General features: G+C 44.4%; 1 protein-coding gene across 3 annotated transcripts in view; it reads left to right on the top strand.

Moving 5' to 3' along the window:
- Positions 1 to 24,021, top strand: part of LOC126191139 (uncharacterized) — a 265,360-nt gene that overhangs the window by 63,641 nt on the left and 177,698 nt on the right. For all 3 annotated transcript variants that reach the window (XM_049931889.1, XM_049931890.1, XM_049931891.1), the window contains one exon: positions 13,229 to 14,267. In XM_049931889.1, coding sequence (XP_049787846.1) covers positions 13,229 to 14,267 — 1,039 coding nt within the window. The remainder of the gene's footprint in view (positions 1 to 13,228; positions 14,268 to 24,021) is intronic.

The raw sequence follows: 24,021 nt of genomic DNA on the forward strand, positions 1-24,021 counted from the left end.
ACCTCTTTCACTGCTGACAACTTAGCAACAATAATATCCTCAGCAAATCACAGTTTGGGTTTCAGAAGAGTTGCTCAGCTGATAATGCCATTTACATGATCACTCACCATATTTTACAAGCATTAAACAACAAAATATTGCTGGTTTGTATTTCCTGTGACCTATCCAAGGCATTTATCTGAGTGAATCACAATATAATCCTAGATAAATTGATGTTTTATGGGATTAATGTTATAGCCAACCAGTGGATAATGTCATATCTAACCAAAAGAATGCAGAAAGTTTTACCTACTAATTCAACCAGTATAGTCCGGGGGCCTGACTCAGGCTGGGGAGTTATCACATATGGGGTTCCGCAAGACTCGGTCTTAGGCCCACTATTGTTCCTCATGTAAGAGATCTTTCATCTAATTTACTACAAACAGAATTAGTTCTTTTTGCAGATGACACTAGTACTGTAATCAACCCAAGCATACACACAGAAACAGAAGAAATGGGAAATAAAGTTCTTAAAAGTATCATTGACTGATTTTTTGCAATGGTCTCACCCTCAATTTTAAAAAGAGACAAAATTTTCAATTCTGCACCTGTAGGGGTACTACACCAATGATAAGTGTTAACACATTGCTAGGAAATAATAAATAGGGCAGGAAATTCAAAATTCTTTGATGTCTGTATTGATGAGAGATTAAACTGGGAAAAGCACATTTTGGAACTTATAAAACAACTCAGTTTAGCCACATTTGAACTGAGAATCATTGAAAATCATTTGAAAATCTTGAGGAGAGGCAAATCAGTAAACTGACATATTTAGCATATTTTTATTCAGTAATGTCATATGGAATAATGTTCTGGGGTAACTCATGTTAAGAAAGAAAGCAAGTCTTCATTGCTCAAAAACATGATGTAAGAATATTATGTGGTGCCCAGGCACAATAATCTTCTAGCCATCTGTTTAAGAAGTTGGGCATTCTGACTACTACTTCACTGGATATTTATTTCCTATTGAAGTTTATTGTAAATAATCCAATACAGTCCAAAAGGAACAGTGATATACGTAGTTACAGAACTGGAATGAAAAATGGCATTCATTACTCTCAAGGTTGTCTTTAGCACAAAAAGGGGTGCATGATGATGCAACAAAAAGTTTGATCAATTACCTGGCGATATAAAATGTCTGACAGATAGCAAATAAAATTTAAAAACAAATGGAAAAAGCCATATTTATAAATTAATTTGTGATGGCAATGTAAAATGACTTGTTCTCCTCATTATGATTTAATGTGCAAAACGATCCACTAAACTTGGCAGCATGTTCAGCAACACAGTGGTCCACTTGTTTCTTGGTCACAATTTTTCGGTGGCTATTCATGTGGACAGACAGCTTGATCGTTGTCATCCCTACATAGAAAGCAGCACAGTGGTTGCAGCTTAACTTGTAAACCACATGACTGGTTTCATAGGTAGTCCTGCCTTTGGTGGGATAGGTTATATTAGTGACCAGACTGGAGTAGTTGGGCCAGCTGCTGTGGCACTTCAGTCCAGAACCGCGCTGCTGCTACGGTCGCAGGTTCAAATCCTGCCTCGGGCATGGATGTGTGTGTTGTCCTTAGGTTAGTCAGGTTTAAGTAGTTCTATGTATAGGGGCTGATGACCTCAGATATTAAGTCCCATAGTGCTTAGAGCCATTTGGAGTAGTTGGAGGGGGGAGGATGTATGGGACAGGTCTTGCATCATGGTCTATTACAGGGGTATGAGCCATGAGGTGAGGGATCGGGAGCAGGGGTTGTGTAATGATGTATGAGTATATTGCGTAGGTTCGGCGAATGGCGAAATAACACTGTGAGATGGGGGTGAAGGATAGTGGGCAGGACATTTCTCACTTCAGGGCATGATGATGAGAGGTAATCGAAACCCTGGCAGAGTCATGGGTGGTACTGAGTTAAGAGGGAAATGCTGCTCTGTGGGCGGACGGTGGGACTTCGGGAGATGGTGGCAGGCTAGAAAGATAAGGCATGGGAGATATTTTTAATTTTTTTTTTTACAAGGTTGGGGGTATAATTACAGTCGGTGAAGGCTTCAGTGAGATCCTCAGTATATTTCAGGAGGGACTGCTCATCACCGCAGGTATGACCACCATGGGTGGCTAGGCTCATGCCCTGGTGCTGCTGCTTGCAATGTGGTTTCAGTTGCCTGTAACTACAGTTGTCCCCCCAGGGGGTCCACAACTCTTTTGTGGATACGTGCGTAGCGAGCACGGGACCCCGACCTAATGTGGCCTTCCTTCCTTTCCGGGCTGCATACCTTCCCTTTCCGCATCCTTCCCCATCCCTCTCTTCGCCCCTCCTCCTCTCACCTCTGGCTCTTTCCTTCCCTTTCTCCCCATCTGGGAGTATGGTTTGTGCCCACGTCCGGAGACGGACGCTCGTAAATTTACTGCATTCTTCGCCTTCCTTGCTTTTCTGTCTTCTTCCTTCTTTTGTCCTTCTCCTTTCCTTACCTCTTCTCTTTACCCTTTTCTCTGCTGCGGCGTTTGAGACCTCTCTTCTTTCCTTTCCCTTTCTCTTTCTTCCTCCCTGTGCGTGTCTGAAGGCCGACCCACGCCCTTTGTGCGTAGCCGGTGACGGGGTAACGCGTAATTCCCCACCCCGGGTAGACAGGTAGGACACGTACGTACCCCCTGGTAACGGCCAGACCCAGGGAGGGGTGATTACCCGAGCTGATACCTTCCGAAAGTGCCGATTGGTCCCTCCGTCCGTTTGTCGGGAGGTGTGACCTGAGGTGTGAACAATCACCTAAGGCGGGAGTGCCCTCAGAGAGGGCCCCCACAAGGGAGGAGCGCGCCATCGGAGACGCCGGTAATCATGTGGGATTCTTCCGCAATGGTTTCTTCACCTTCCACTATGTCTGCTCACAAACGTAAGTATACTGAGTCTCAGCCACAGACGGTTCTTCCATCGTTGCCACAGTTCCTTGTTGTTTCTCGGTCTGACGAAGGTCACGACTTCTCCACGGTCAACCCTTTCATTATTCAGAAAGGTGTCGACGCAATTGCAGGTCCTGTAAAGTCTTGTTCCAGATTACGGAATGGCACCCTGTTGTTAGAAACACACAGTGCCTTCCAGGCACAAAAATTGCTGCGTACTTCTCTGCTCCACACCTTCCCTGTCCGGGTGGAACCGCACCGTACCTTAAATTCCTCGCGTGGAGTCGTTTATACACGCTCCCTCGATGGATTGTCTGACGAAGAAATTCAGCACTACCTGTCTGACCAGGGCGTAACGGCTGTTCATAGAGTTATGAAACGGGGTGACACGAACATCATTCCAACCCACACTGTCTTCTTGACATTTGACAAAGTTCAACTCCCATCGAAAATCAAAGCAGGCTATGAGATAATTTCCGTTCGCTCTTACGTCCCCAACCCTACGCGTTGCTATCGATGTCAGCGGTTCAATCACACCAGCCAGTCCTGTTCTAATCCGGCCAAATGTGTTACGTGTGGCAAGGATGCCCATGAGGGTGCTTGTCCACCTCCATCCCCTCGCTGCATCAACTGTATGGCTGACCACCCTGCTTCCTCTCGAGATTGCCCCGTTTTTAAGGACGAAAAGCTCATCCAGGAAATAAGAGTGAAGGAAAAGGTGTCGACCTTTGCTGCTCGAAAATTATTCGCCAGTCGCAAGCCCACCGTGCCTCAGACAGGAAAATACAGCACTGTCCTTGCTTCTCCTCGGCCAACAAAGGAGGCGGCCACGCAGACTTGCGACCTCACCTTTAGTGCCACGGTCGTCAGATCGGCCAGCGCAAAGATCGCTCGTTCAACCTCACCACTTTCGCCTGCCCACTCTATGGCTCACCCTTCGTCGGGTTCTGCTAAAACTCGAGCCCAAAAGTCAGACGCCAAGTCTTCGAAAAAAGAGCATACTCGTGAAGAGTTTTTACGTACCGCAACTTCACAACCATCGGTTCCTCCTTCATCTAAACATCATACTTCCAAGAAGGCTACAAAGAAACCCAGTTCCTCTCCTTCTCCGCCAAGGCGTGTCCCATCTACAGCACCACCTGGCGGAAATCGCCCTCGGCTGTCTTCTGTGTCGCCGAGGCGCACTGCTGGTGGCCGGTCAACCGGCCGATCGCTGGTGGCAGGAGCTGCTCCTGACCAACCTATGGATCAGGATCTTCTGCCTTCGGCTGAATGCCATTCCATGCTGTCGGTCGCTAGCTCCGAGCAGTCTTTGAGTTGACAGCAACTTTGGTCACATTCCTCCATTTTCTGTTCACCCCATGTCCATTATCCACTGGAATATCCGCGGCATTCGAGCCAATAGGGATGAATTGTCGATCCTCTTACAATCCTACTCGCCAGTCATCTTCTGTCTTCAGGAAACAAAGCTGCGTCCCCATGACCGCTTTGTTCTCCCTCATTTTCAGTCCGTCCGATATGATCTCCCCTCTGTTGACGGCTCTCCAGCCCATGGAGGACTCATGATTCTTCTCCATGATACTCTCCATTATCACCCAATCCCCTTACACACTTCCTTCCAAGCTGTCGCCGTCCGTCTTTCCCTTTCCGGTTACACGTTCTCTCTTTGTACTGTATACATTCCATCGTCCACACCAATGGCACGAGCTGATCTCCTTCATCTTCTTGGTCAGCTTCCACCCCCCTATTTGCTGGTTGGGGACTTCAATGCCCACCACCCGCTTTGGGGATCTCCACATCCTTGTCCACGTGGCTCTCTATTGCTAGACGTCTTCCACCAAGCGGATCTAGTTTGCCTCAACACTGGGGTCCCCACATTTTTGTCTGCCTCCACGACACATTTATCTCATTTGGACCTTGCGGTCGGTACTGTTCCGCTAGCTCGGCACTTCGAATGGTGCGCCCTTGATGATACACACTCGAGTGACCACTTTCCATGTGTCCTTAGACTGCAGCCTCCACTGCCATATATGCGCTCGCGACACTGGAAATTTGCCCAAGCCGATTGGACACGTTTTTCGTCTCTAGCGACATTCGATGACCGTCGCTTTCCCAGCGTCGACGCTGAGGTCACACATATTACCGACGCTATTCTTACAGCTGCGGAACGTTCAATACCACGCACCTCCGAATTGCCCGGCGCCCCCCAGTTCCTTGGTGGAACGAGGCATGCCGTGACGCAATACGTGAGCGGCGACGTGCTCTTCACGTTTTCCGTCACCATCCTACTTTGGCCAACTGTATCCGCTATAAGCAGCTCCGTGCGCGATGCCGTCGCGTCATCCGCGATAGCAAGAAGGCAAGCTGGAAATTCTTTATTAGCTCATTTAACACCTTCACTCCCTCCTCGGAAGTTTGGAGTCGGCTTCGACGGTTCTCAGGCACACCAAGTTTCTCCCTGGTCTCTGGGCTTACTGTCGCGCATGATACCTTAGTGGACCCCGTCGCAATTTCTAACTCGTTGGGTCAGCACTTTGCTGAGATTTCGAGCTCTTCAAATTACCCGCCAGCGTTTCTCCCGAAGAAACGTGCAGCGGAAGAGCGACATCTTGCTTTCTCCTCTCAAAATCATGAAAGCTACAATACTGTTTTCTCCATGCGGAAACTCCAACATGCCCTCTCTTCTTCTCGCTCCTCCGCCCCAGGACCGGATGGTATCCATGTCCAAATGTTGCTGCATTTATCAACCCATACTCTGCGTTACCTCCTTCGCCTTTATAATCGAATTTGGACTGACAGTACCTTTCCCAGGCGGTGGCGGGAAGCTGTTGTCGTTCCCGTTCCGAAACCTGGAAAGGACAAACATCTCACCTCTAGCTATCGCCCCATTTCTCTCACGAGTAGTGTCTGTAAGGTTTTGGAGCGTATGGTGAATTGCCGTTTAGCTTGGTGGCTGGAATCCCGCAGTCTTTTAACACCAGCCCAATGCGGATTTCGGAAGCATCGTTCTGCAGTTGACCATCTTGTTGCTCTCTCCACTTACATCATGAACAATTTTCTCCGGAAACGCCAAACGGTAGCAATATTTTTTGATCTGGAGAGAGCATACGATACCTGTTGGAGGACAGGCATCCTCCGCACACTGTTCTCTTGCCGCTTTCGCGGCCGGCTGCCCCTTTTTCTTCGTGAATTTATGGCAGAGCGCACTTTTAGGGTGCGGGTGAACACTACTCTCTCCCGTACTTTCTCCCAAGAAAACGGGGTACCCCAGGGATCCGTGCTGAGTGTTGTACTGTTTGCCATCGCCATCAATCCAATTATGGATTGTCTCCTTCCTGATGTCTCGGGCTCCCTCTTTGTGGACGATTTTGCGATCTACTACAGCTCTCAACGGACCAGCCTTCTTGAACGGCGTCTTCAAGGATGTCTCGATCGCCTCCACTCGTGGAGCATCGAAACCGGCTTCCGTTTCTCACCCAGTAAGACCATTTGTGTTAATTTTTGGCGACGTAAGGAGTTTCTTCCACCCTCCTTACATCTAGGTCCTGTCAACCTTCCGTTTTCAGAAGTCGCTAAATTCTTAGGTCTTATGTTTGACAGAAAACTGTGCTGGTCCTCCCACGTTTCCTATCTCTCGGCTCGCTGTCTGCGATCGCTTAACACCCTCCGTGTCCTGAATGGTACCTCCTGGGGAGCGGACCGAGTGGTCCTTCTCCGCCTCTATCGCGCCTTAGTGCGCTCGAAATTGGATTATGGAAGCATAGTCTACTCCTCTGCTCGGCCGTCTATTCTTCGGCGTCTCGACTCTATTCACCACCGTGGATTACGTTTAGTGTCTGGAGCTTTTTACACCAGCCCTGTGGAAAGCCTTTATGCTGAGACTGCTGAACCTCCGCTGTCCAATCGGCGAGCAGTCCTCCTGAGTCGTTATGCTAGCCATCTGTCTTCCATGCCTGCTAATCCAGCTCATGACTTTTTTTTCGACGCCTCCTTTGATGTAGGGTATGCGGGCCGCTCCTCCTCCCTACTACCCCCGGGAGTCCGCTTCCGTCAACTGCTCCATTCTCTTTCCTTCCGCTTTCCTAAAACCTTCTTGACAACTTGGGGTACAGCACCGCCTTGGCACCGTCCCCGGATCTGCCTGCTCCGTGACCTTTGTCAATTTCCCAAGGATGGTAGCCCTACACTTGTTTATCGTCGGGCATTTGCTGCTCTATGTGCAGAAATGACGGACGCCACATTTATTTACACCAACGGCTCGAAAACATCGTTAGGTGTAGGGAGTGCCTATATTGTTGGTGACACCCCAAATCGCTTTCGGCTTCCCGACCAGTGTTCGGTTTATACTGCGGAGCTTTACGCTGTTCTCCAGGCTGTCCACTACATCCGCTGCCATCAGCGGATACAGTACGTTATCTGCTCCGATTCTCTCAGCTCTCTCCTCAGTCTCCAAGCTCTTTACCCTGTGCACCCTCTGGTCCACCGGATTCAGGACTGTCTGCGCTTGCTCCACCTGGGGGGTGTCTCGGTGGCGTTCCTCTGGCTCCCGGGACACGCTGGTATCTGTGGGAATGAGGCGGCCGATATAGCGGCCAAGGCTGCAGTCTCTCTTCCTCGGCCAGCTATTCAGTCGCTTCCCTTCACCGATCTACGGAGCGGTTTATGTTGCCAAGTTGCTCATTTATGGCATGTGCATTGGTCGGCACTTCCCCGTAATAAATTGCGGGAAGTGAAAGCCCTTCCTTGCGCTTGGATCTCTTCCTCCCGAACGCGTCGTCGGGAGGAGGTAATTTTAGCTTGACTCCGGATAGGGCACTGTTGTTTTAGCCATCGACATCTTTTAAGCGGCGATCCTCCCCCACTCTGTCCCCACTGCTCTCAGCTGTGGACGGTAAGACACCTTTTAATTGAATGCCCCTATTTTAATCCGTTACGCTCCCGTCTACAGCTATCGCCTGATCTATCGTCGATTTTAGCAGATGACACGCGCTCAGCCGACCGCATTCTCCAGTTTATTAGTGACAGTGAAATGACGTCAGTCATTTGAAGCTTTTTTTGGGGACAACCACCCCCTTTCTGTAGTGGATTTTTAAGCATTCTTCTATTTTTAGTTTCTCCAATTTTCTGACTTTGTTCCCATTGCTGCTGGTTTTCAATTTCGGTTTTTTACTGTCTTAAGTTACGGGCTGGGCGCTAATGACCATAGAAGTTTTGCGCCCTAAAACCACAAAAAAAAACTACAGTTGTGTGTGTGAGCTACATTTGTGTGAATATGTGTGCATGCACATGTGTGTGTTTATTGTTGACGAAGGACAATGGCCAAAAGCTTTCATTGTGGAAGTCTTTTTGTTGTGATTATCTGTGACTCAGCATCTCCACTATATGGTGAGTAGTGACTTTCCTTCTCAACATTGTTACATTCCGTCCTGGATTTTCCATTGTTTGACTATTGTAATTAAGTCTGGTTCAAACCAGAGGAAATGGAAGAGAATACACGTGAGCGAGCACTTGTGGAAAATTCAGGTGTTTACTGTTATTTACTTGTGTTTGAAGAAGCATTTTCTTTAAGGGAGTGGAAGGAAACACGAGATAACAAGTATAGTGTATGAATGTTGCAGTATTGCTTCTTGGAACATGAGATACAACACTGATTAGTTAGAGCTACAATGCAAAACTTTGATATTCAGAGAGGATTGCTTTGCATTGAGAGTACACCTTTTTTGATTAAGTAAGCGAAACAGTGTAAATAAGTAGAATTTACATGTCTGAATTTTTACGTGAGCAAGAAGTAAGATAGACGTAACAGTGAACTGAAGCTCCAGCTTTCCTTAGCATTCTCAGAAAACTTCATTACAAATGTTGGATTAGAAGGCAACGTGGAATAAGAAAACTGGTTCTCAATGATGAACATAACCTAAAGAAGGGCTAGTGTTTCCACTCCAGCTATTAGCAGAGGGAGACATTTAAGTTTGTGATCGTTTTGCATCTCAATAACTGCTATATTTCATATAGTTTCTGATGCCTGCAACAACATATGCAAAGTGCTTGAAGGAGTGAAATATTACATACAGCCTAACACAAGCAGCTAGAGTGATTATGTCTTCCATGTATTTTAATTAGCCTAATAGGTACATATTCATACTTTTTACTTCTAAGAAATGTGTTGTACTTTTCCTTTTTAATAAAAAGAAGCAAAAAGCTTGTTTTTATTCACTCTGTTCCCATCTAATGGAAGCATCCAAAGAATTGGTCTTCTTCACATGCCCAGTTAGTCCTTTGACTGCTTTGGCTATTTTCTACCAGGCATATTTCTTTTCTTTCGCATTTGTGCTGTGAAAATCTTGGATCCCAGAATCACTCATGACATCTATATTTTTGTAATACAAACGTAACGTTATCTTCAGACCACTCAGTTGTGCACACAACTCATGTCAGCAACAAAAGTAGAGAAGATAGTGCCGAAGCAGATAGGACATGAACTTCCTTTGCTAAAAGACCAACGAGCAGCGGAACAATAGAAAATACAAATTGAACATAACCAAATTATATTTGCTCGTGCTCGCGTACTGTTTACACCAGAGGGAATTCTTGTTCGCTGATTCACATTCTTGTGTTTGTTCCAGTGTAAACCAGGCTTTAAGGAGTTGATGAGTGCAGCAACTCATACTGTCATTTGTTTGGTTATTGGTAAAGGCAGTGAAGTTGCTTCTAAAAGCAATGATGATTCCTAACCAATAAAACCAAAGTACAATTTTTTTAATGCCATTGAGAAAGAGTCCATTACACAGGCCAACAAAAAATTTCTTTTGAAAAGCTTTTTTTGCTTTGATAGCTGATCATTATAGATTTTTATGAGCTGAATCCAAATCTAGTCTTTGTTTTATGTATCACCCACAGCTTTCAAGCAATATGCTTTTTATTATATAGCATAAAAATCCTATGCTATACAGTAAACAGGGAAATTAATGAAATGCTTTGTTACAACATAAGCATGGTTTGTATTTACAGTAAGCTACTTAAAACAACGATATGTGTTAATGGAGGTTTCACTTGTCAACTGGAATTGGCTTGTATTTGCTTTCTCTTTTTTCTTTGAAGATTCTTGTGTAACTGTTTCTACGATGAGTCGCTTGCTGAACTTCTCGGTTAAGTGACCAACAGTAGTCCCCCATCATGATGGTGTTCCAGCAGCCTTGGTAGTGTTTAATGTCCTGGTGAAAACGTTCTCTTTACTCTTCAGTAACATCTCCCATATTGTTTGGGAAGTAATCAAGGTGACTGTTCCAAAACTGAACTTTGAGGCTCATTAAACATCCTAAAGTTTTAAACTTCTTTAACTGTGTAACTACAATAGAAATATATTCTGGGTCTTTTACGTGTCCTAAGAACTTTGTAAGCACTTTCTTGAATGATACCCATGCTTCTTTCTCATTTAAGGTCAAAGTTAACATCAAACATAAATTTTCTAAGGTCAGGTCCAACAAAGACACCTTCTTTTAGTTTAGCTTCTGAAAGGTGTGGAAACTTTTGGCAGAGATACTTAAAACATGGCCCATCTTTAGGCAAAGCCTTTCAAACTATTTCATTAGGCCTAACTTTATGTGGAGAGGTGGTAGGAGTACTTCTTTTGGATCTATGAGGTTTTTGTGTAGAATGTTCTTCTCACCAGGTTTTAAAGACTCCCTCAAAGGCCAGTTCTTTCTGCATCTGTGTTGATCCCTAGCCCTACTGTCCCATTCACACAAGAAACATGGAAATTTGGCAAAGCCACCTTGCTGACCAAGGAGCATGCATGTTACTTCTAGATCGCCACATACCATCCAACCATGAGCATAATAAGCTATTTTATTTAGCACTACTACTAAGTTTTCATAGCTTTCTTTCATATGCACAGAATATTACCATTGTGTAATAAAACAGCCTTTAAACTAGTTTTGGATGAATCAATAAATGGCCTCCAGTCTTCCTTTTTGTATTCAATACCAAATTCATTAGTCAGACTGGGAACATCTGAGCAGTACACTAAATCACATTCTTGGAAAAAACTTGGAAATTGCTGCTCTCTCTTTCTGTACATGTATATTCTGGTTCCAACTGCCAATCAGTTCTTTTCTTTTAATCTAGAGCCAAGCAATTCAGTTTTTTCTTTCGTTAAGCCCAGATCCCTAACCAAATCGTTAAGCTTGGTCTGAGTAAACAATTTGGGCTCTAGACTTTCTGTATTACAATGGAATTCGTCATCTGGTTCATGTAAATCTGATTGTACATCAGAAAATACTTCTGTTGGAATAGAATTTAAATCATCTGGTGGTTCATGAACCGGCAAATGTATACCATGCTTTAATGGTTGGATGTCAGCCGGAAGGTTAGGGTAACTTATCCCCCCCCCCCCCCCCTCGAAGTATGACCAGTAATATCAACACTGCAAAAGTAGCAATCATCGGAATGATTTCTTGGCAACCCTCCATATCATAGGAACAGCAAATCTAAAGGCTCTTTCTCTTTTTGGACCATTTTCTCAGATCTTCAACACACACATAACATACCGTATGCAGCGTCCAAGATTGATCTTGATCACCAAGTTTAGATCCAAAGTATGATAGATAAACCTTTTCCGCAAAGTCTGTAATCCAGAATGAGATTTTCACTCTGCAGCGGAGTGTGTGCTGATATGAAACTTCCTGGCAGATTAAAACTGTGTGCCGGACCGAGACTCGAACTCGGGACCTTTGCCTTTAGCGAGCAAGTGCTCTACCAACTGAGCTACCCAAGCACGACTCACACCCCATGCTCACAGCTTTACTTCTGCCAGTACCTCATCTCCTACCTTCCAAACTTTACAGAAGCTCTCCTGCGAAACTTGCAGAACTAGCACTCCTGAAAGAAACTTGCAAGTTTCACAGGAGAACTTCTGTAAAGTTTGGAAGGTAGGAAATGAGGTACTGGCAGAAGTAAAGCTGTGAGGACAGGGTGAGAGTCGTGCTTGGGTAGATCAGTTGGTAGAGCACTTGCCCGCGAAAGGCAAAGGTCCCGAGTTTGATTCTCGGTCCGGCACACAGTTTTAATCTGCCAGGAAGTTTCAAAGTCTGTAATATTTCCTCGGTGTTTTTTAATCACAGATTCACCACAAATATAACAAAAACTGTCAGCAGAGTTTTTACAACCACGATTAGACATTGTACTGAGCACATGGACAGGAAACGGGAAAGTGAGGTTAGGTTGACAGTAAACGAAACACCGTCTGTTAACACAAAAAAAGAATTGACTTTTTTGGCAGCAAATGTTTTTCAGCAGTGCTACCAACGTCATCTACATTCATTACACTTCCTTTCTAAATTATTTTAACTGTATAAAAACTGTTAAATTCTTTAAAAAATAACGTAATTTAATAAATTTAGCTGTAAAATGTGAAGAAATGATGGGTGATACAGTTTTTTAAGTATCATATTTGTATTTCCCACCCAAAAAACATAAGAATAAGGTATTTTCAGCAAAAAAGTTTTGTCCATCGTTGGCCTGCGTTATCAGGACAGTGTGCTACTCTCAGTATGATCACCTGTAGTAGCCTTTATTGCAGTGACATTAACCTTGACTCTTGTGCTTTCCTCGTCTTCGCCTTGCAAAACACGTACAGCAGTAGAAGCAGATTTGCTGTGTAGCCTATTTCATGAGTAAGATCTTCTCTTATAGAGTGAAAAACCTTATTTGATGTACCTAAAAATTAGGAATTCCTTCTTTATTACCCTACAAAAGAAGGTGCCATTTTAGATTTCTCAGTCCACAAGAAATTGTCTGGGATAATTTTACACTGCATCAGCATGTTATGTCCTTTCCTTTTATCTTTATTCTGTTATCTTATTTGATAATACATTGTTATTAATCATTATTACTATCTTTTGATAGAATGCTTCAGGTATTTCTGCTGATTTATAATCATAAGGCCGTGGTCCAAGACATAATTATCTGCCTAACATTTCATCTTCCACTGCCAAAGAGATCATCAGAGGCTTTTTAATGACTATCACAAACTCAAACAGGTTCCGCAAGCCAAACCGTAACAGTTTTGTGATGGTTAAAACCTCTAATGATGTCTCCAGCAGCGGAAGACAACTTGTTAGGCAGATAATTATGCTTTGGACCCCAGCCTTATGTCCATAAATCAAATACTAGTATTAGCACAAATACCGGCTGTGAAAGCCAACATTCGGTGATCATTGTTTTGAAATTACTTTTGTGCCTATTTATTCAAGTTTTGAATGCATTTTTTACTAATGACGTGTTATGTCTCTTTTTTTTTTTTAGGGAGAGACAGCATCTGCTTTCAGCATTTCAGAATTTTTATTTTTGGTTAAGAAGAGCAGCATTTCTAGTAATGAGGCATTAATGAATACTTGTTATTCTGCATACTGGATATTAAGAGATACCTTAAATGAAGCTGCAGTCTCAAACTTAAGCTTTGCTACCATGTTGGACAGAGGAAAGCTGTGCATAAACATCCTATCATGCTGTGGCACCAAGTACCTACAAGTGCTTGTAGATACAGCATTGAAAATTGAAAAGTTATCAGACGTGTTTGCAGCAAATAACTCAGTTAAAGAGAATCTTGAATTCTTAATATATTCTTTAAAAATATCAGTGGAAGCAGTGAAACTTACAAAAATAGAATATACATGTATACCATTTTTACAAAAATACATACAATTGTTTCTGACAGTTTTAAAAAAGGATGTGCTGCAGAATTATCTGTATTTCAGTGATGTTCTAAATGCAATGAACAATTTTACTGAACTAACAAAATTTGAAAATGATGAAAAACTATGCATATCAGTACTTTGTGAATTAGCAGCTAAAGGTCAACCTATACCCAGTGTCAGTAATTTAGCACTGAAAGAATTCATTGATTTGTTGGCTTCCAAGCACTCATGCAGATTCGGAAACACAGTTGCATTTACAATATCTTCAATACCTTTTGTCTTTTCAAAGCTGATTACTGCCTGGTCCAATTGGTCAGCTCAAGAATGGCAAACTATATGGACTTCACCTGTTCAGTGTGCATTTTATGATTTGATCTTGAAGCTCCTTGGTGTTTTATATGAATTGTTGCCCTCTGAAGGAGAAACTATTCAGAAAGAAAAGAGTACAGTTGATTCCATTTTAAAGTTGCACAGACTTAATGTAAAATTAGTTTATCATATGCTGAGACAGTCAATAGATGTGAAATTGGAAAACCTTGATGCGGCCATTCCTTTGGTCATAAACATATTAGATTTCAGTGTCAAATGGGTGATTCGTTTAAGAGACTCTGGTCATGGAAACTGGGTGCAATCATGGGAGCAATTAGGTATGTATTTGATTTACAGTTACCTATAGCACTTAATATGCCATTTCATTTCTTGATTCCTAATTTTATACATTTGATTTGTACTTGTGTAAATAGTTCTTTCCTGATAGTAGTAGTAGTAGTAGTAGTAGTAGTAGTAGTAGTAGCAGTAGTAATAATAATAATAATAATAATAATAATAATAATAATAATAACCTTCAGATGTCTATCTCAATCTTATCTTGTCTTTTGGAATCCAGAAAAAGAACTGTTCCTTTCCTTCCATTCATTTGTCCTGTCCTCATTCATTTCATTTTTGTTGCAGATGTAATGAACTCTTCCAGTGCAATCTGTCCCTTGATCAGTTTGCTTTCCTGCCTCAGTAATTCATAAAATGTGTATTTCACAGGGTTTGCCCAAGTTCTGGAAATCAGGGAATTTCAAATTTATCAGGGAAATTGGAAAGAAAAAAACTGGAAAAGTCTTGTTTTTGTCTCGGTAGCATTAAATTATCTGTTTACTGAGATGTTATGCTTCATCCCTGGCTGGGTGCAGCAGAGTACGTGCACCGGTTCCCTACACCCTCATTCCTACTGCTTCTCCCCTTCCCACTCCTCCCCTCAGCTTGCAGTCAGTGCTGCCACCACCACTTGCTGCTTGTCTAGCAGCTGCGACGAGAGGCAGGGAGGCGTGAGGAGTGGTGTGTTTGGACCTGATTCTCAGAGGTTGTTGATGCAGCAGCAGGAGACAGTGGTCATGTCTCCGTGAGTTGTGTCTGGGTGATTTTGTGAATGTATGTGCGCACTCATTTTCTGACGAAGGCTATAGGCAAAAATTTAGTTGTGAGAGTGTCATTGTCTTTTCTATGTGCCTGTCTGTGGTTCAGTGATCATCTCTACGGTGAGTTGCTACCTATCCTCATTATTATTGATTCTCAGAGTATTTGCGCAAGTTATCTGTTGGGTGGGTGATCATGACAGTCTCATTTTCATCAACATGGTGTCTGTGACATGTGAATAGCTGGCCACACTAGTGGACTTCACAAGAAGCCACAACCACAGGCAATTCTGCAGCTATCTCTAACAGATCGCGTGAAAGATTGATAGCTGCTACGTCATGGAGATCTGCGGCTGCGGCTCCCTGGAGGAGGCTGTGGAGGCTGCCTGTTGGAGAATATGGTGCTGTACATCCTGCGATGCGGGCTGATCGGCGTACTGGTTGTGATGGCGGCATGGGTAGGACCAGTGGCATCGGTTCGTCTTAATCGGTGGCCCTCGGCTGGTGGGGAGGCGCCAAAGAGGGACCGGGCAGCTGGTCTGTCGGCTGCGGCTGGTTGGTGGTGCTGGTGGTGGCGACTGATGCCCTGAAACGTCACCCAGGCAACGATGAGACGGCAGTAGTGGAGGAGTCTGTGTAGGTGGTCCAGAATGGGTTGTAGAGGTGGCGGTGGTCTGTGTCATAGGGTGCGGTGCAGGTGGCACTGGGTAGCGAGGACGCAGTTGATTTTGATGGCGACGGACTATGTGGCCATCCAAGATGACATCAAAAAGTTGGCGACCCCAGGAACGCTGGATGACGGTGGGCAGCCAACCTGTGTTAGTGCCAAAACCTCGGGTCTAGACTAAGGATCCAGGTAAGACGCGGGACTGTCCAGGAGGAATCTGAATTCTCGGAGAAGGCAAGAGAAGATGTACGAGGGTCCTGGGTTGGTGGCCATGGAGTGCTTCCGCTGGGATTTTGTCCCCTAGCGGAGTGGCTCAATAGGAACTGAGGAATAGTGTCAGAGCATCTTCAAAGGAGTGGTCTTTGGTATATTTGAGCATTTGTGTCTTGAAAGTCCTGACCAGGGGTTCCGCTTCCCCATTGGATTTGGGATGGACTGGCGGGGTAAGAAGATGCTGGATGCCATTGTCGGTGCAAAAGGAGAGGCATTTCTGGCATCAAAATTGTGATCCATTGTCCGTGGCTATGGCTTTCAGTAATCCTTCCAAGGAAAATATTTTTGCGGGGGCTGATAAGGTAACGTGTGTGGTGATTGCTGAACACCGAACGACATATGGGAAATGGGAAAATGCATCCGCGACTAGGAGCCGTTGGTGGCCCAGAAAAGGTCCCGCAAAATCAAGGTGGATGCGTTCCCAGAAACCGTTTGGCACAGGCCAGGGAAGGAATTTTGGGGGGGGGGGGGGGCAATTTTTGGGCACAGACGGTACAGCGCCGCACCATCTCTGTGATGTCAGATGTGAGGCCGATCCAAAGAAACATGCCTCCTTGCGAGGGATTTTGTGCGAACGATCCCCCAATGCCCTTGGTGTAGAATCTGGAGGATCATTGGCTGCAGGGATCTCGGAACGATGACTCTCGTTTCTGCTGAATCTAAGTGAAGGAGGACACCATCCACCACTGAAAGCTGGTGTCGGTTGGAATAGTACAACTGGAGGTGGCGTTGATCCTGAGGAGGCAGCGAGGATGGCCAACCATGCAGAACGCAGAGTCGGACGACTCGGAGGAGGGAATCTGTTGCGGTGGCTGCAGCTACTTTGACAGCTGTAACAGGAAATGCCTTCAGGGCATCATCAATCTGAGAAACGAGGAGGTCCAACTGGTCAAAAGCAGGGTCCGGACTTTGTGGTAGATGCGACAATGCGTCCCTGTTGGCGTGCTGGGAGGTGGTACGGAAATGCATGGTGTAGCGAAATTGGGATAGGAATGATGCCCAACACTGGAGATGTTGGGATGTTTTGCTCGGTAATCGCGCGGAAGGTGCAAATAAAGAGAGGAGCGGTTTGTGGTCAGTATTAATGTGAAAGGACTTGTCATAGAGAAAGGGATAGAACTTGGAACAGGCAAAAACTATGGCAAGTGCTTCTTTCCTGATTTGGGAATATTTGATTTGTGCTATGGAGAGAGCTTTTGAGATGTATGCTATGGGTCGCTCTGTGCCATCCGGCAATTTGTGAGACAGGACGGCGCCCACACCATACTCAGAGGCGTTTGTAGCAAGTATCAAAGGAAGATTAGGGTCGTAAGGCATGAGACATGCAGCGGATTGGAGCTGCTGTTTGAGGGTATGGAAGGCGGTCTTGCAGACTGGGGTCCAACAGAATTGGACATTTTTGTGGCAGAGGTGGTACAGGAGTGCTGCCACTTGAGCTGCAGAAGGAACAAATTTCCTGTAATATGAAATTTTGCCCAAGAAGGATTTCAACTGATGACAGTCCCGGGGATTGGGCAGGTTGTTAATGGCGTCGATATAAGAGAAAGATGGAGAAATGCCCTTCTGGGAAATGATGTGACCCAGATAGGAGATAGATTGTTGGAAAAATGAACATTTAGAAATATTACATTTCAGACCTGCAGTTCAAAGGCAGATGAAGAGGAGGCGGAAGTTGGCTATGTGCTCTTCGGAGGAGGACCCCGTGATGACTGTGTCATCTAAGTAATTTATACAGCTTGGGATATCAGTGAGAAATTGTTCAAGGTATCTTTGAAAGATTGCAGGAGCACTGGCTAAACGAACATGAGTCGGTTTAGTTGGAAGAGGCTGAAAGGAGTATTTATAACAGTGTATTGTCGGGAGGAAAGATCAAGAGGAATTTGGAGATATGCTTGTACTAGGTCGATTTGTGAAAAAGATCTTCGGGTTGTGGAAGGGGATAGTCGTCAACGAGAAGCTGTGGGTTGACCGTAGACTTAGTCACCGCAGAGGCGAAGGCGGCGACCTGGCTTCTGCACGATGACTAAAGGCGTGGACCACAAGCTGAACCGCACAGGCTAGAGAACCCCTTCATCTTGAAGACTTTGGAGTTCTTCTTTGGGCGGCTGTTGTGCCACTGGTACCTGGCGTGCCCAGAAGTAGTGGGGTCAGGCGGCGGGACTGAGTTGGAGCGAGCACTCAATGTCCTTGGCGCAGCCTATGCCGGGTGAAAACAGGTCCTGGAATTCATTACAGAGTGCATCAACTTCAGGAAAAGGAACGTGCTGAGACACTAGGAGAACATCGTCCACAATGGAAAATCCGAATAAGTGGAAGGCGTCCAGTCTGAATAAGTCTGCTGTGGAGGAATTGTTGGCAACCACAAATGTGACTGGATGGTGAACTGATTTGTACTTGACTTGAGCCATGAATTGTCCAAGGAGAGCTCTCTCTTGCTTATTGTACGCCAGTAGGCTCTTAGGGGCTGGAGAGAGGGGTGGTGAACCAAAGTTGGCATATGAAGTGTAATTAATCAAGGATACTGCTGCGCCGGTGTCCACTTGCAGACAAAGAGGCTAGTCATTGATAGTGACGTCTATAAAAATTTTTGATGTCGAGGAGTTGTCCACCTGGTTGACGTCCATTGGCGTGTTGTTCAAGCAGTCTGGATATGGCCTGGGCTGGCAGTTGCAGGAGGTGGTTGTTTTTGCGCGACAAACGGATGCTAAATGGCCTTCCTTGCTGCAGTGTGTGCATTGTGCCCAGCGGTCTGGGCAATCTTCTCTCTCATATGTTGAATAGCAGGTGGGACAGGAGGGCAGGTGGAGATGATCCCCACGACGATGTTGCTGGTTGTGTTGTTGCTGCAGTGGCTTCTGGCTCTGGCCTGGATGGTGCGACTCGGCGTCTTGTTGTGGAGGCGGTCTCCAACCGCGGTGGCAGTAGGAGCGCGGCATGGAGCCCTGGATTGCTGCGACGTCTTCAGTGTCCGTCATGGCGTCATCACGGATTGCTGCTGCATCTGCCCAGGATTCCAGTCGATGATCGGCGGCTGTAGAAATTTCGAACTTATAGGCTAGTTCTATGACCTGCTTGAGGGACGGGTCTTCTAATTTGAGGGTGTCGTGGCAGAAAGTGGCGTCTGGTGCTGCCTGTATCAAGTGGTCATGCACCATGTCATCAGTGTATGATTCCTTGGAAACGTGTGCGAAACTTTCATTTCCTGCTGAGACCTTGCAGCTCGGCAGCCCACTAGCGATAGGTCTGCTCGGGTTTCTTCCAGCATTGGTAGAACTTGTCGCGGGCTGCGAGGACATGATATTGGCGTTTGTAGTAGGCATTTAACGTCGCACAGATGGCGGTGAAGGTGAGGGAGTCGGGGTCCAGCGGCTGTAGTTTCGTGAGCAGGACATACATCTTCGATTGGTTCCATGACAAGAAAAAAGCGCGCTGCCTGTCTTCTTGGGTGACTTGATGAATTGCGAAGTGTTGCCGGAGATGTCGTTCATATGTTTCCCATTCTTCAACTTCATTGTTGAATGCTTGGAACGGTGGTGTCGTTGGGTGTTGGTGGAGGCTTCGGATTTTGGCAATCAGTTGTGTCTGAGTTTCCAAAAACTGGTGCAGAATTCCTTGAAAGAATTGTTGCCATTCCGTCCGTAGGTGCTGCTGTCGTAACCATGATGGTTGTCGGTTCGTTCCACTATACTCGTTGCCACTGAATACTCAGTATTGTAGAACACTCAGTATAATGTCGTTTATTGAAACTGAACTACACTTCTTGAAATATCACTATACACACACAAAGAAAACAAATAACATGTAGACGACTATTCATTAAGAGCGTCGGTGAGGTCTGTCGGAGCTGGTCCTAGCTCGGCGAGGAACTGGCTGTACTGCTGCTGCGGCGGCCTTACAAAGCCGGCAGAGGTCGGCGGAGTACTCCAACTTTCCCTGTGTCTGTGAGGCGACTTCTGCAGAAAAAGGTTCGCGTTAGTCTCTAGCAAGTTCTGTTTATTTTGAAGAGTTGTTTTCCTCTTGGTTGCACCTACAAGTGCTTGTGTATGTTATATGGTACACAGAGGTGTCTTGAGTGTAGTCTGCCTGGCAGGGGCCGTCAGTGGTAGAGGTAACAGTTACAAAACATGTTATGTTAATAATCAAGATTTTTGCTCACAAGTTTAGAAATACAGAAGTCCTTACATTTTTATGAGCCAACTTATGTCTTTACTTACCCTTGAAATCTCAAAATTTGTCAGAGAAAAATGCTAAAACTTGTCTGGAAATCGGGGAAATATGAGGGAATTTCACTTGGGGATCCTTGTGCCAACTCTGATTTCAGCTGTTCACTAAGCATCCCGCCATTCAAGTCTCAATGCTTTTGATCAAAACTGATCATAAGTTACACATTGTTTGAAAACTTTTTCAGACACAACAAAATCTTATTTTTGACAACTATTTGATGTCCCAAAACTACTCCAAGCTGTTTTTACCCTTGTGTTTATGCTCTCTCTCCAGTTGTCAAATGCATAAAATATAAAACTCAGCTTTAAATAATTATACAGATTTCTTTTCAATGAGAGTTAATCTTTAATCTTGATTATATTATTAATTTTCAAACCCACTTTCAAAGTTGTGTTAAGTTCTTCTGATCATGTTGAAATTTATAATTGCTGAAGGCAGACAGTACAATTTCATTGACAAAACAAAATTGTTTTTATATGATCCACTAAGATGTATTCATTGTAATTTCTTCCAATTTAAAAATTTGAAAACCTCCTCCAGAACAGTTTTGATGATGTGGAATCACTTTACATTTCTCTTCTTTGTTTTGAATTTCTCACTGTGAAGTCTAATGGAATCTGCAGCATTGATGTATATATTCTGCAGTATAGTGACATAAGTTGAATCGGTGCCTTGTTTCTCAAGGGAGGAAGGTAGAAATTCAGTTGAGACTGAGTCAAAAGCTTTATACAGGTGTGATAATTCATACAAAATAATTAATACAAATTGCTCCATTCTATGATTTCATTTACAAGTTGTAAATGGTCCATAGATATAATCACTTCCAATGTCAACTTGTTCCTTCACCTGGTTAAAACTGAATGTTCTTTCTATGTGCTTAGTGATAATTTATCGAGTACCTTGCGCAGTACATAAAGGTCTCTCTTGGCCAGAAACAGATCTCCCACACCTAGTCTCCCAAGGCACCTGCCACCCTCCACATACCCACTGACTCCCAACAAAGGAGTGCCCCCAGCCCCCTCCCCCCATGACTCAGTTTCACCCACGATTGGAGCTGCGGAATGATTTTCCCACCATGGTTTTGTCAATCTATCATTGTGACCTGAAATGAGGAGTATCTTCCCCATCCCTCCCACGTTGGTATTCCACCACATGCCTCCCCACTACGACCTGCTCCAGATCTGCAACAGGCATCTCCTCCCTCATCGGAGGCAGGGCAACATTGAGAAAGCTGCCATGTGGTCTACCAACTTTGCTGCAATCACTGTGCAGCCTTCTGCAAGGGCTTGAACAGTAACAAACAGCCTGTCTGCATCAATGGTCAGCATCAAACTTACTAAGTTGCCACCTGAAATAACAACTACTTCACAGGCGGTGCCATACTTATTGCTCCCACCAACATCAGCTTTTCTGAATTGCATAGATTGGAACTTCCCTGCAACATAACCTCGTTTCCCATAACCCCCTGCCCACACTCAACCTTCACTAGTCCCAATTTTCTACCTGCCTCTAACCCCTTCTCTGTTTCCATTCAATGTTCACCACACTCTGAGGTAGCACTACCTCCTCTCCTGTTGTTCCTCCCCATCTCCAACCCACACCTCACCTTTATGCTGACTAACCACCTCAGCCGAGAATGGCTGCACTCTGCATTCAGGCCTGTGTGTGTGTGTGTGTGTGTGTGTGTGTGTGTGTGTGTGTGTGTGTTATCTATCTGTTTCATATTCTTCTGATTCTATACGAGATTCCTTTAGTATTGGTAATATTATTAAGTTTTTTGTGTACAATAAAATTAACACCTGAATTTAATCACATCTTAGCTCTGCTATAGTAAAAATTTGTACTCTGGTTTTAATCACCCCTCCCACCCTCCCCTACGCACGCACACATTCATAGCTGCAATATACCCTATTTGATGTCATTTAACAACCCCACCAGCTCATATGGATCCCTGAGGCCAGAAATTTATTGCCTATAAGTAAGTGTAGTAGAAATTATGAGATTCCCAAGGTCCTTACACTTGTATGTTTAACCAAACTTTGTGTAACAAGGTGTGTGTGCGTAATTAGCTTTGTGTGTCACCTGGCCTGAAGCCATTGTGCGATTCCCCTCTGTCCAATACCTACAGTAAACATAAATGGATCAGAACTTGTTTTGTGAACACATGGTTGGCAAAACAAGTCCTTGAGCCTTTGCAGTATTATGTATTTACCTCTCCGGCCTGAAAGTCTAACCTCTAGCTTTCTTGCACTCTCACCACAGGGGCTCAGCCAGTGATGATCGATGGGAATAGACATAGTTAACAAAGGATTCATGAACCACTAGTATTCTATTGCCATAAATTCTTGGCATGTTTCAATGACTACCATACGATGTGATGGTGGAATGTTAAGTGTTTTGGAGAGCTTGTGTCTCAGTTTAACTGCCCAGCTCACAACGATGGCTTAGCAAAGTCTGTCAATCTCAAGATGTGCTGCAAATTGATGGAATGGGTGGCTGTTGATGCATCATTTGGAGAACCTACCTCACCTCTGTTGTGTAAGGCTTATCCAGACAAGTGGGACTCTGCTTTGTTGGACTACATCTGTTCACAGAAACACCACAAAACCCCACAAACACAAAAACAAACCTGTAAATTGTATGGGTGGACTTTTAGAGATAACCACCACTCACACAAATAAAAGGTCTTGGAGAGAATGGTCCTCCAGGAATTTTATGATGTATTGTGATAAAGAGAGAAAAGATGTCTTCCAAGAAAATATCACCCTTCTAGTTCAACAAAATGTTGATGAGTATTTCTGTATTGGTAAAGCAAAGGGACGCTTTTAGTTGAAACTGTTATGTCTCCTACTGCACTTCTGAGTTCTAAGAATTTTGGCTAGCAGCAGAAAAGCTCAACACTCTCAACTTTAGTAATGGTGTTGTGAGTTGTAGAGATATTATGGACATAGACAAAGCTGAACTGCAAAAAATAATGGGTAAAGGAAGGTTTAACAGAAGTTAGAAACAAGATAATTAAAATGAAGGTGAGCTGCTGAAAATATCACTTTTATCCTACCTTTTAATACGCCTGTCCTAGAACACTAGATATTGTTACTCCACAGTAGGCGGTAATGGCAAGATAACTATGGAAAGACACAGTCATGCCTAGTGCTGGACTTATGTGCAAACTATTTATCACCCTGCTTGGAGCAGAAATTGCATTCTGTTTTTAGAATAAATTAAAGTAACCAAGATAATTTTCCATACCATGGAACAAAAAGACCATACAACCTCCTGTTTCCTTGTCTTCCTTTGCTGCCACAAAATCTGTAATAAAAATCAGAGCTGCCACACAAACAAAGGCAACAGTTATAGGGAGAAACAGGGCGACATGTAAATATAGATGCAGTAGTGCCCATCCTAGTAAGCCTCTAGCTATTTATAAACCAGTTTGAATAGAGGTTGTTACAAATAATCCAGAGACAGTTGTCAAGCATAAAAAGCTCGATGCACAAAGCAAGTCAACCTGGTAAAAACAGACTGCATCACAACAACAAAAGGTATGTATCGTAGATGACTACTGCCACTCAGTCACTTGCCCTCTTGGCATCTGTATCATCCTTCCTGTGGCTAGTGTAGCCTTTAAACACTATGTTGTCTGCAAGTTTGAAATGTGTCTCATGTATGCATAGGCACACGTGCCTATCGTGTTAAAAGCTTTACTTATTCCACAACTTATTAAACCAAGCACATCCTATAACAGTATAGGAGCTATTAATAAGAGGGAGGTTTTCTTTCACCCTGCCTTGTTTTTTGTGTGACATGTTGGACAGTCAGTGGATAATCAGGATG

Source organism: Schistocerca cancellata, chromosome 6 (genome assembly GCF_023864275.1).
Source record: "Schistocerca cancellata isolate TAMUIC-IGC-003103 chromosome 6, iqSchCanc2.1, whole genome shotgun sequence".
NCBI classification, from domain to species: domain Eukaryota; kingdom Metazoa; phylum Arthropoda; class Insecta; order Orthoptera; family Acrididae; genus Schistocerca; species Schistocerca cancellata.